The 12,904-nt window shown below is 49.1% G+C and overlaps 1 protein-coding gene across 1 annotated transcript in view; it reads right to left on the bottom strand.

The window, feature by feature from the left end:
* MAMDC4 (MAM domain containing 4) overlaps nucleotides 1-12,904 on the bottom strand; it is an 83,459-nt gene that overhangs the window by 57,143 nt on the left and 13,412 nt on the right. Inside the window, exons 4-6 of the mRNA XM_038767722.1 lie at nucleotides 6,377-6,553; nucleotides 5,231-5,356; nucleotides 2,246-2,385 (exon numbers count right to left, since the gene is read on the bottom strand). Coding sequence (XP_038623650.1) covers nucleotides 2,246-2,385; nucleotides 5,231-5,356; nucleotides 6,377-6,553 — 443 coding nt within the window. The remainder of the gene's footprint in view (nucleotides 1-2,245; nucleotides 2,386-5,230; nucleotides 5,357-6,376; nucleotides 6,554-12,904) is intronic.

The raw sequence follows: 12,904 nt of genomic DNA on the forward strand, positions 1-12,904 counted from the left end.
ATTCATTCAGTCGTATTTATTGAGCGCTTACTGTGTGCAGAGCACCGCGCTAAGCGCTTGGGAAGTCCAAGTTGGCAGCATCTAGAGCCGGTCCCTACCCAACAGCGGGCTCACAGTCTAGAAGGGGGACACAGACGACAAAACACACTAACAAAATAAAATAAATAGAATAGTAAATATGTACAAGTAAAATAGGGTAATAAATCCGTACATTCATTCATTCAGTCGTATTTATTGAGCGCTTACTGTGTGCAGAGCACTGCACTAAGCGCTTGGGAAGTCCAAGTTGGCAGCATCTAGAGCCGGTCCCTACCCAACAGCGGGCTCACAGTCTAGAAAGGGGACACAGATGACAAAGCAAAACATACTAACAAAATAAAATAAATAGAGTAGTAAATATGTACAAGTAAAATAGAGTAATAAATCCGTACTTTCATTCATTCAGTCGTATTTATTGAGCGCTTACTGTGTGCAGAGCACTGCGCTAAGCGCTTGGGAAGTCCAAGTTGGCAACATCTAGAGCCGGTCCCTACCCAACAGCGGGCTCACAGTCTAGAAGGGGGACACAGACGACAAAGCAAAACATACTAATAAAATAAAATAAATAGAATAGTAAATATGTAGAAGTAAAATAGAGTAATAACTCCGTACATTCACTCATTCAATCATATTTATTGAGCGCTTACTGTGTGCAGAGCACTGCGCTAAGCGCTTGGGAAGTCCAAGTTGGCAACATCTAGAGCCGGTCCCTACCCAACAGCGGGCTCACAGTCTAGAAGGGGGGAGACAGACGACAAAACAAAGCATATTAACAAAATAAAATAAATGGAATAGTAAATATGTACAAGTAAAATAAAAAAGAGTAATAAAAAAACATGTACAAGCATATATACAGGGGCTGTGGAGAGGGGAAGGAGGTAAGGCAGGGTGGAATTCATTCATTCATTCAATCGTATTTATTGAGCACTCACTGCGTGCAGAGCACTGTACTGAGCGCTTGGGAGAGTACCTGTGTTCCCCACAGTGCTTGTGCATATTTGTACATATGTACTAATCTATTTATTTTGTTAATGATGTGCATTTAGCTCAAATTCCATTTATTTTGATGGTATTCATTCATTCATTCATTCATTCATTCATTCATATTTATTGGGCTCTTACTGTGTGCAGGGCACTGTACTAACTGCTTGGGAGAGTACTTGTCTTCCCCACAGCGCTTGTGAATATTTGTACATATGTATCACTCTATTTATTTTATTAATGATGTGCATTTAGCTCAAATTCCATTAATTTTGCTGGTATTCATTCATTCAATCGTATTTATTGAGCGCTTACTGTGTGCAGAGCACTGTACTGAGCACTTGGGAGAGTACTTGTGTTCCCTCCAGCGCTTGTGCATATTTGTACATATGTATCACTCTATTTTATTAAAGATGTGCATTTAGCTCCAATTCCTTTTATTTTGATAGTATTCATTCATTCATTCAATCGTATTTATTGAGCGCTTACTGTGTGCAGAGCACTGTACTAAGCGCTGGGGAAGTACAAGTTGGTGACATATAGAGACGGTCCCTACCCAACAACAGGCTCACATTGACACCCGTCTACTTGTTTTGTTTCGTTGTCTGTCTCCCCCTTCCAGACTGTGAGCCCGTTGTTGGGTAGGGACCATCACCATATGTTGCCGATTTGTAATAATAATAATAATAATAATAATAATGGTGGTATTTGTTAAGCGCTTACTATGTGCCAAGCACTGTTCTAAGCTCTGGGGGGAGGATACAAGGTGATCAAGTTGTCCCACTTGGGGCTCCCAGTCTTCATCCCCATTTTCCAGACGAGGGAACTGAGGCCCAGAGAATAATAATAATGTTGGCATTTGTTAAGCGCTTACTATGTGCAAAGCACTGTTCTAAGCGCTGGAAGTGAAGTGGCTCGCCCAAGGTCACCCAGCTGACAGGCGGCGGAGCCGGGAGGCGGGCCCATGACCTCTGACCCCCGAGCCCGCGCTCTTTCCACTGAGCCACCCCCCGTGGTACTTTGTACTTCCCAAGCGCTCAGTCCAGTGCGCTGCACACGGTAAGCGCTCAATAAATACGATTGATGGATTGATTACAATATAACCGAGTTGGTAGGCACGTGCTCCCAGCCTCTCCTGGTGCCCAGGCCCTCTCTCCCGCCTCCACCTTCGGGCATGCGGCCCACCCCCACAGGCCCCACCATTCCCGGTTTCCCTCCGTCTCACCCAAAAACTTCCCGGCACCCGGCCGGTCGGCACCACCAGCTCCTTCCAGAAGCCCCCGACGGGGCTCGTGCTCTGCCACAGCGTCAGGGTCTCCTGCCCGTGGGTCAGCTCTACCCGCAGCTCCCCAGGATCCAGGTTCTCTTCGCCTGCAATCGGAGTTGGGCAGATTGGAACCCGGCTTCCCTCGCCTCCATGCCCCCTTCCCGCGGCCCGTGGGCGCTGAGTTGGCGAGAGAGGCCTGAAGGCTGCCCAGAGGGAGCTGAATGGGTGAGAGAAGCTGCGGGGATGCCCAGGGGGCGGGGAGTTGGCGAGAGAAGCTAGGGTGATGCTCAGGAGACACAGACTGGGGTTAGGGGGTGGTGCCCAGTGGGCACTGAGTTGGCGAGGGAGGCCTGAAGTCTGCCCAGCGGGAGCTGAATTGGTGAGAGAAGCTGGGGGGATGCCCAGGGGACACGGAGTTGGCGAGAGAAGCTAGGGTGATACTCAGGAGACACAGACTGGGGTCGGGGGTGGTGTCCAGTGGGCACTGAGTTGGTGAGAGAGGCCTGAAGGATGCCAAGCAGGAGCTGAATTGGTGAGAGAAGCCGGGGGGGAAGCCCAGGGGGCACGGAGTTGGCGAGAGAAGCTAGGGTGATACTCAGGAGACACAGACTGGGGTCGGGGGTGGTGTCCAGTGGGCACTGAGTTGGTGAGAGAGGCCTGAAGGATGTCCAGCGGGAGCTGAATTGGTGAGAGAAGCTGGGGGGGATGCCCAGGGGGCACGGAGTTGGTGAGAGAAGCTAGGGTGATACTCGGGAGACACAGACTGTCATAGGTGAGGTCCAGGGGACACTGAGTTGGCGAGAGAGGCCCAAAGACTGCCCAGCAGGAGCTGAATTGGTGAAAGAAGCTGGGGGGGATGCCCAGGGGGCGCGGAGTTGGCGAGAGAAGCTAGGGTGATACTCAGGAGACACAGAGTAGGGTCGGGGGGTGGTGTCCAGTGGGCACTGAGTTGGCGAGAGAGGCCCGAAGGCTGCCCAGTGGGAGCTGAATTGGTGAGAGAAGCTGGGGGGGGATGCCCAGGGGTCACGGAGTTGGCAAGAGAAGCTAGGGTGATACTCAGGAGACACAGACTAGGGTTGGGGGGCAGTGTCCAGTGGGCACTCAGTTGGCGAGAGAGGCCTGAAGGCTGCCCAGCGGGAGCTGAATGGGTGAGAGAAGCGGGGGGATGCCCAGGGGTCACGGAGTTGGTGAGAGAAGCTAGGGTGATAGGAGACACAGACTAGGGTTGGGGGGCAGTGTCCAGTGGGCACTCAGTTGGCGAGAGAGGCCTGAAGGCTGCCTAGCGGGAGCTGAATGGGTGAGAGAAGCTGGGGGGATGCCCAGGGGACACGGAGTTGGCAAGAGAAGCTAGGGTGATACTCAGGAGACACAAACTGGGGTTGGAAGGCGGTGCCCAGTGGGCACTGAGTTGGTGAGAGAGGCCTGAAGGATGTCCAGCGGGAGCTGAATTGGTGAGAGAAGCGGGGGGGGGGGGGATGCCCAGGGGGCACGGAGTTAGTGAGAGAAGCTAGGGTGATACTCAGGAGACACAGACTGGGGTCGGGGGGCGGTGCCCAGTGGGCACTCAGTTGGCGAGAGAGACCTGAAGGCTGCCCAGCGGGAGCTGAATTGGTGAGAGAAGCTGGGGGGGGGATGCCCAGGGGGCACTGAAGGCCGGGGTAGAGGTTGGGGGGTCCCGTGGGCACCGAGTTGGTGAGAGAAGCCCAGGGTTCGGGGGTCCCCAGTGGACACTGAATTGGCAAGAGGAGCCTGGGATGGGGGGGCGCAGTAATAATAATGACGGTATTTGTTCATTCATTCATTCATTCATTCAATCGTATTTATTGAGCGCTTACTATGTGCAGAGCACTGGACTAAACGCTTGGGAAGTCCAAGTTGGCAACACACAGAGACGGTCCCTACCCAACAGTGGGCTCACAGTCTAAAAGAATTTTGTTGTTGAACAAAGGTTGAACTTTGTTAAGCGCTTACTATGTGCAAAGCATTGTTCTAATTGCTGGACATCAATCGCTTAGTACAGAGATTGAGAAGCAGCGTGGCTCAGTGGAAAGAGCCCGGGCTTGGGAGTCAGAGGTCATGGGTTCTAATCCCAGCTCTGCCACTTCTCAGCTGTGTGACATTAGGCAACTCACTTCACTTCTCTGGGCCTCAGTTCCCTCATCTGTAAAATGGGGATTAAGACGGTAAGCCCCCCGTGGGACAACCTGATCACCTTGTATCTCCCCCAGCGCTTAGAACAGTGCTTGGCACATAGTAAGCGCTTAATAAACGCCATCATGATTGGTACAGTGCTTTGCACCCAATAAGAGCTCAATAAATACGATGGAATCAATGAATGACATGAAGTGAGGTGGGAAGCGGCGTGGCTCAGTGGAAAGAGCCCGGGCTTTGGAGTCACAGGTCACGGGTTCAAATCCCGGCTCCACCCCTTGTCAGCTGGGTGACTTTGGGCGAGTCACTTCACTTCTCTAGACTGTGAGCCCGCTGTTGGGTAGGGACCATCTCTATATGTTGCCAACTTGTACTTCCCAAGCGCTTAGTCCAGTGCTCTGCGCACAGTAAGCGCTCAATAAATACGATCGAATGAATGAATGTTGGGTAGGGACCGTCTCTATATGTTGCCAACTTGTACTTCCCAAGCGGTTAGTCCAGCGCTCTGCGCACAGTAAGCGCTCAATAAATACGATTGAATGAATGAATGAATGAATCTGGAAAATGGGGATGAAGACCGTGAGCCCCCCGCGGGACCACCCGATCACCTCATCACCTCCCCAGCTCTTAGAGCAGTGCTTTGCACATAGTAAGCGCTTAATAAATGCCATCATGATTATTTTTTTTATAATGGCATTTATTAAGTGCTTACTACGTGCAAAGCACCGTTCTAAGTGCTGAGCACTGTTCGAAATTATTATTATTATTATTATTAATAATTATTATTATTACCTTCCCCCCAGCCTCGGTACCAGAGGCGCATCTCACAGGTGGGGGCTGCCTCGTGCATGGTCGGGGAGCGCAGGACCGCCGTCGCCGGTTCCTTCCCGCGGTGAGTCCCTACTATCATGTACCAGCCTGGAGGGGCAAGGCCGCGGAGAGGGAGGACGGGAGGGACAAGGTGAGCCCCCGCCTCATTTTCAGAATAATAACGATGACATCTGCAAAGCGCTGTTCTAAGCGCTGGGGGGATACAAGGCGATCGGGTTGTCCCACGTGGGGCTCACAGTCTTCATCCCCGTTGGACAGTTGAGGGAACTGAGGGACAGAGAAGTGACTTGACCAAAGGCATACGGCTGACAGGTGGCGGAGCCGGGATTTGAACCCAGGACTTCGGACTCCAAAGCCCGGGCTCTTGCCACCGAGCCACGCTGCTTCTCTACCAGCAGTGTCCGGCCTTGCCAAAAATCTCCAGTGGCTCCCAATCAATCTGTGCATCAGGCAGAAACTCCTCACCCTGGGCTTCCAGGCTGTCCATCCATCCCCTTGCCCCCTCCTACCTCACCTCCCTTCTGTCCTTCTCCATCGCAGCCCGCACCCTCCGCTCCTCCGCCGCTAATCTCCTCACCGTACCTCGTTCTCGCCCGTCCCGCCATCGACCCCAGGCCTGGAATGCCCCCAATCCCTCTGCCCCTCCGCCAAGCTCGCTCTCTTCCTCCCTTCAAGGCCCTGCTGAGAGCTCACCTCCTCCAGGAGGCCTTCCCACACTGAGCCCCTTCCTTCCTCTCCCCCTCGTCCCCCTCTCCATCCCTCCCATCTTACCTCCTTCCCTTCCCCACAGCACCTGTATATATGGATATATGTTTGTACATATTTATTACTCTATTTATTTATTTTACTTGTACATTTCTATCCTATTTATTTTCTTTTGTTGGTATGTTTGGTTCTGTTCTCCGTCTCCCCCTTTTAGACTGTGAGCCCGCCGTTGGGTAGGGACTGTCTCTATGTGTTGCCATCCCAAGCGCTTAGTACAGTGCTCTGCACATAGTAAGCGCTCAAGAAATACGATTGATTGATTGATTGATTGATTGCCCGGGTGCCCGGCCTAGGGGAGGTGAGGACGGGGGCCCACCCCTGCCCGGAATTGTCCGTCCTCACCCAAGTCGGTGCCCCAGGTGTGGTCGGAGCGGGGCGCCGGCCCCCCGAAGACGGCCGCCCCGGCCCGGTCCCGAAGCCAGCGGTAGGCCGAGGTGCTCACGTCCCGCCAGCCGCAGGAGTTCTGCTCCAGGTCGCAGGCGAAGGGGGCTCCCAGGGCCGGGGACTCCTTCTGGTAGCCTGTCGGGGACGGGGCGGGGGCCACGGGGACAGAGGTCAGGGCCGACTTTTAGACTGTGAGCCCACTGTTGGGTAGGGACTGTATCTATATGTTGCCAATTTGTACTTCCCGAGCGCTTAGTACAGTGCTCTGCACGTAGTAAGCGCTCAATAAGTACAATTGATGATGATGGTGACAAGGTAATTGGATTGGACAGAGTCCCTGTCCCACTCGGGGCTCATGATCTTAATTCCCATTTTCCTGATGAGGGAACCGAGGCCCAGAGAAGTGAAATGACGATCATTTTGTCTTACCTCCCTTACCCGTCTTACCTCCTTCCCTTCCCCACAGCACCTGTATATATGTTTGTACAGATTTATTACTCTATTTATTTATTTATTTTACTTGTACATATCTATTCTATTTATTTTATTTTGTTAATATGTTTGGTTTTGTTCTCTGTCTCCCCCTTCTAGACTGTGAGCCCGCTGTTGGGTAGGGACTGTCTCTATATGTTGCCAATTTGTACTTCCCGAGCACTTAGTCCAGTGCTCTGCACGCAGTAAGCGCTCAATAAATACGATTGATGATGATGGTGATGATGGTGACGAGGTAATTGGATTGGACAGAGTCCCTGTCCCACTCGGGGCTCATGATCTTAATTCCCATTTTCCTGATGAGGGAACCGAGGCCCAGAGAAGTGAAATGACAATCATTTTGTCTTACCTCCCTTACCCGTCTTACCTCCTTCCCTTCCCCACAGCACCTGTATATATGTTTGTACAGATTTATTACTCTATTTATTTATTTATTTTACTTGTACATATCTATTCTATTTATTTTATTTTGTTAATATGTTTGGTTTTGTTCTCTGTCTCCCCCTTCTAGACTGTGAGCCCGCTGTTGGGTAGGGACTGTCTCTATATGTTGCCAATTTGTACTTCCCGAGCGCTTACTCCAGTGCTCTGCACGTAGTAAGCGCTCAATAAATACGATTGATGATGATGGTGACAAGGTAATCGGATTGGACAGAGTCCCTGTCCCACTCGGGGCTCATGATCTTAATTCCCATTTTACTGATGAGGGAACCGAGGCCCAGAGAAGTGAAATGACGATCATTTTGTCTTGCCTCCCTTACCCGTCTTACCTCCTTCCCTTCCCCTCAGCACCTGTATATATGTATATATGTTTGTACATATTTATTACTCTATTTATTTATTTATTTTACTTGTACATATCTATTCTATTTATTTTATTTTGTTAATATGTTTGGTTTTGTTCTCTGTCTCCCCCTTCTAGACTGTGAGCCCGCTGTTGGGTAGGGACTGTCTCTAGATGTTGCCAATTTGTACTTCCCAAGCGCTTAGTACAGTGCTCTGCACATAGTAAGAGCTCAATAAATACGATTGATGATGATGGTGATGATGGACGGAGCCCCTTTAGGAGTTCAGCACATCCCGGGAGCAGGGAACGGCGTCCCAAACGGCCCTGTCCACCATTCTAAGTGATCCCCACAGCACCTGTATTTCCCCACAGCACCTGTATATATGTATATATGTTTCTACATATTTTTTTTACTCTATTTACTTACTTATTTATTTTATTTGTACATATCTATTCTATTTATTTTATTTTGTTAGTATGTTTGGTTTTGTTCTCTGTCTCCCCCTTTTAGACTGTGAGCCCACTGTTGGGTGGATGTTGATGATGGTGATGATGATCATGATAAAGGGCGTTGATTTTTATTTTGTTAGTACGTTGGGTTTTGTTCTCTGTCTCATCATCATCATCAATCGCATTTATTGAGCGCTTACTATGTGCAGAGCACTGTACTAAGCGCTTGGGAAGTACAAATTGGCAACAACTAGAAACGGTCCCTACCCAATGGTGGGCTCACAGGCTCAAAGGGGGAGACAGAGAACAAAACCAAACATACTAACAAAATAAAATAAATAGAATAGATATGTACAAGTGTACATATACATGTACATATCATCATCATCATCATCAATCGTATTTATTGAGCACTTACTGTGTGCAGAGCACTGTACTAGGCGCTTGGGAAGTACAAATTGGCAACATCTAGAGACAGTCCCTACCCAATGGTGGGCTCACAGTCTTAAAGGGGGAGACAGAGAACAAAACCAAACACACTAACAAAATAAAATAAATAGAATAGATATGTACAAGTGCACATATACATGTACATATGTACATAGATATGCAAAGTCTCCCCCTTTTAGACTGTGAGCCCACTGATGGGTGGGGGCTGTCTCTATATGTTGCCAATTTGTACTTCCCAGGCGCTTAGTACAGTGCTCTGCCCACAGTAAGCGCTCAATAAATACGATTGATGAGGATGACGATGATGATTAAATGCTTGGCGCCGGGGTAGACACAAAGGCTCTTTCCCACGCAGGGCGCACACTCCATCTTATCCCCATTTTACAGGTGAGGAAACCGAGGTCCGGAGAGGTTAAGTGACTTGTCCAAGGACACGCGGCAGGGCAGCGGGAGAGCTGGGACTATTTATTGAGCGCTTACTATTTATTGAGCACTTGAGCCCGTTGTGGGGTAGGGACCGTCTCTAGATGTTGCCGACTTGGACGTCCCAAGCGCTCTGCATCTCCCCCCTTCTATTCATTCATTCAATCGTTATTTATTGAGCGCTTACTGCGTGCAGAGCACTGAACTAAGCGCTTGAGCCTGTTGTGGGGTAGGGACCGTCTCTAGAAGTTGCCGACTTGGACTTCCCAAGCGCTCAGCACACAGTAAGCGCTCAATAAATACGACTGAATGAATAAACCCACGCTCCGGCCATAAAACCAAACCGTCTCCCGGGAATTCTGTGCTCCTTGGCCTAGTCAGCCCAGGCGAACCTGAGGAAGACGGGCGTCTATAAAAGCAACGTGGCCCGGTGGGTAGAATACGAGCATGGGAGCCAGAAGGAGCCGGGTTTTAATCCCGGCTCGGCCACTTGTCTGCCGGGTGACCGTGGGGAAGTCATTTCACTTCTCTGGGCCTCAGTGACCTCATCTGTACAATGGGAATTGAGACTGAGAGCCCCACGTGGGCAATGTACCGTGTCCGGTGAGCCCGCTGTTGGGTAGGGACCGTCTCTATATGTTCCAACTTGGACTTCCCAAGCGCTTAGCACAGTGCTCTGCACACAGTGAGCGCTCAATAAATACGATTGAATGAATGAATGAATGAATTTCCTTGTATCTACCCCTGTTCTCAGGTGATGATGATGATGATGGTGGCATTTGTTAAGCAATGTTGCCAACTTGGACTTCCCAAGCGCTTAGTCCACTGCTCTGCACACAGTGAGCGCTCAATAAATACGATTGAATGAATGAATGAATGGACTGTCTCTATATGTTGCCAATTTGTACTTCCCAAGCGCTTAGTACAGTGCTCTGCACATAGTAAGCACTCAATAAATAAGATTGATGATGACGATTGATGATTTCCTTGTATCTACCCCCGTTCTCAGGTGATGATGATGATGATGGTGGCATTTGTTAAGCAATGTTGCCAACTTGGACTTCCCAAGCGCTTAGCACGGTGCTCTGCACACAGTGAGCGCTCAATAAATACGATTGAATGAATGAATGAATGAATTTCCTTGTATCTACCCCTGTTCTCAGGTGATGATGATGGTGGCATTTGTTAAGCAATGTTGCCAACTTGTACTTCCCAAGCGCTTAGCCCAGTGCTCTGCACACAGTGAGCGCTCAATAAATACGATTGAATGAATGAATGAAAGCATTTTCTTGTAGCTACCCCCGTTCTCAGGTGATGATGATGATGATGGTGGCATTTGTTAAGCAATGTTGCCAACCTGTACTTCCCAAGTGCTTAGTCCAGTGCTCTGCCCATAGTGAGCGCTCAATAAATACGATTGAATGAATGAATGAATGAATTTCCTTGTATCTACCCCTGTTCTCAGGTGATGATGATGGTGGCATTTGTTAAGCAATGTTGCCAACTTGTACGTCCCAAGCGCTTAGCCCAGTGCTCTGCACACAGTGAGCGCTCAATAAATACGATTGAATGAATGAATGAATGCATTTCCTTGTATCTACCCCCGTTCTCAGGTGGTGACGATGATGGTGGTATTTGTTAAGCAATGTTGCCAACTTGGACTTCCCAAGCGCTTAGTCCAGTGCTCTGCACACAGTGAGCGCTCAATAAATACGATTGAATGAATGAATGAATGGACTGTCTCTATATGTTGCCAATTTGTACTTCCCAAGCGCTTAGTACAGTGCTCTGCACATAGTAAGCGCTCAATAAATACGATTGATGATGATGACGATTGATGATTTCCTTGTATCTACCCCCGTTCTCAGGTGATGATGATGATGATGGTGGCATTTGTTAAGCAATGTTGCCAACTTGTACTTCCCAAGCGCTTAGCATAGTGCTCTGCACACCGTAAGCGCTCAATACGATTGTATATATGTATATATGGTTGTACATATTTATTACTCTATTTATTTATTTATTTTACTTGTACATTTCTATCCTATTTATTTTATTTTGTTAGTATGTTTGGTTCTGTTCTCTGTCTCCCCCTTTTAGACTGTGAGCCCGCTGTTGGGTAGGGACTGTCTCTATGTGTTGCCAACTTGTACTTCCCAAGCGCTTAGTACAGTGCTCTGCACATAGTAAGCGCTCAATAAATACGATTGATTGATTGATTGAATGAATGAATGAATGCATTTCCTTGTATCTACCCCTGTTCTCAGGTGGTGATGATGATGGTGGCATTTGTTAAGCAACGTTGCCAACTTGGACTTCCCAAGCGCTTAGCACAGTGCTCTGCACACAGTGAGCACTCAATAAATACGATTGAATGAATGAATGAATGAATTTCCTTGTATCTACCCCGTTCTCAGGTGATGATGGTGGCATTTGTTAAGCAATGTTGCCAACTTGTACTTCCCAAGCGCTTAGCACAGTGCTCTGCACACAGTGAGCGCTCAATAAATACGATTGAATGAATGAATGAATGAATTTCCTTGTATCTACCCCCGTTCTCAGGTGATGATGATGATGGTGGCATTTGTTAAGCAATGTTGCCAACTTGGACTTCCCAAGCGCTTAGCCCAGTGCTCTGCACACCGTAAGCGCTCAATAAATACGATTGATTGATTGATTAAGCGCTTACTATGTGCAAAGCCCTGCTCTCAGGTCAGTGCCCGGCTCATAGTGAGCGCTTGGCAAATAAATCACAATAATAACGATGGCATTTGCTAAGCGCTTACGGTGTGCCAGGCCTGAACGAAGCGCCAGGGTGGATACGGAGGAGTCGGCCCCTGTCCCGTGTGGGGCTCACGGCCTCAACCGCAAATACCCCAAATATCCATGTTCGATCGTTCGATCGTACTTACTGAGCGCTTGCTGTGGGCAGAGCGCTGGACTAAGCGCTTGGGAAGTCCAAGTCGGCAACAAATAAGTTCCACAAGTTCCCAAACCGAGCGAGCCACCTGCCCCGAGCCAAGAGGGCCGATCGGCTCGCTCTTCGCAGCGTGCCCTGCTCGGGAGCCAGACTTTATTTCAATCAATCAATCAATCGTATTTATTGAGCGCTTACTATGTGCAGAGCACCGTACTAAGCGCTTGGGAAGTACAAATTGGCATCACATAGAGACAGTCCCTACCCAACAGTGGGCTCACAGTCTAAAAATAAGTTCCCCCCCGCCTCCTCTTTCGGGGTTTCGGGGCATCTTCTTACAGATGAGGAAACCCCGCACCCCGTTTCAGGGCATCTTCAAGCGCTTAGTCCAGTGCTCCGCACACAGTAAGCGCTCGATAAATACGACTGATCATCACCATCATCATCAATCGTATTTATTGAGCGCTTACTGTGTGCAGAGCACTGTACTAAGCGCTTGGGAAGTACAAATTGGCAACATATAGAGACAGTCCCTACCCAACAGTGGGCTCACAGTCTAAAAGGGGGAGACGGAGAACAAAACCAAACACACTAACAAAATAAAATAAATAGAATAGATATGTACAAGTAAAATAAATAGAGTAATAAATATGTACAAACATATATCCATATATCCAGGTGCTGTGGGGAAGGGAAGGAGGTAAGATGGGGGGATGGAGAGGGGGACGAGGGGGAGAGGAAGGAAGGGGCTGAGTGTGGGAAGGCCTCCTGGAGGAGGTGAGCTCTCAGTAGGGCCTTGAAGGGAGGAAGAGAGCGAGCTTGGCGGATGGGCAGAGGGATTGGGGGCATTGGGGGCCCGGGGGATGACGTGGGCTGGGGGTTGATCATCATCATCATCATCAATCATATTTATTGAGCACTTACTATGTGCAGAGCACTGTACTAAGCGCTTGGGAAGTACAAATTG

This window comes from Tachyglossus aculeatus, chromosome 27 (assembly GCF_015852505.1).
Source record: "Tachyglossus aculeatus isolate mTacAcu1 chromosome 27, mTacAcu1.pri, whole genome shotgun sequence".
Taxonomy (NCBI): domain Eukaryota; kingdom Metazoa; phylum Chordata; class Mammalia; order Monotremata; family Tachyglossidae; genus Tachyglossus; species Tachyglossus aculeatus.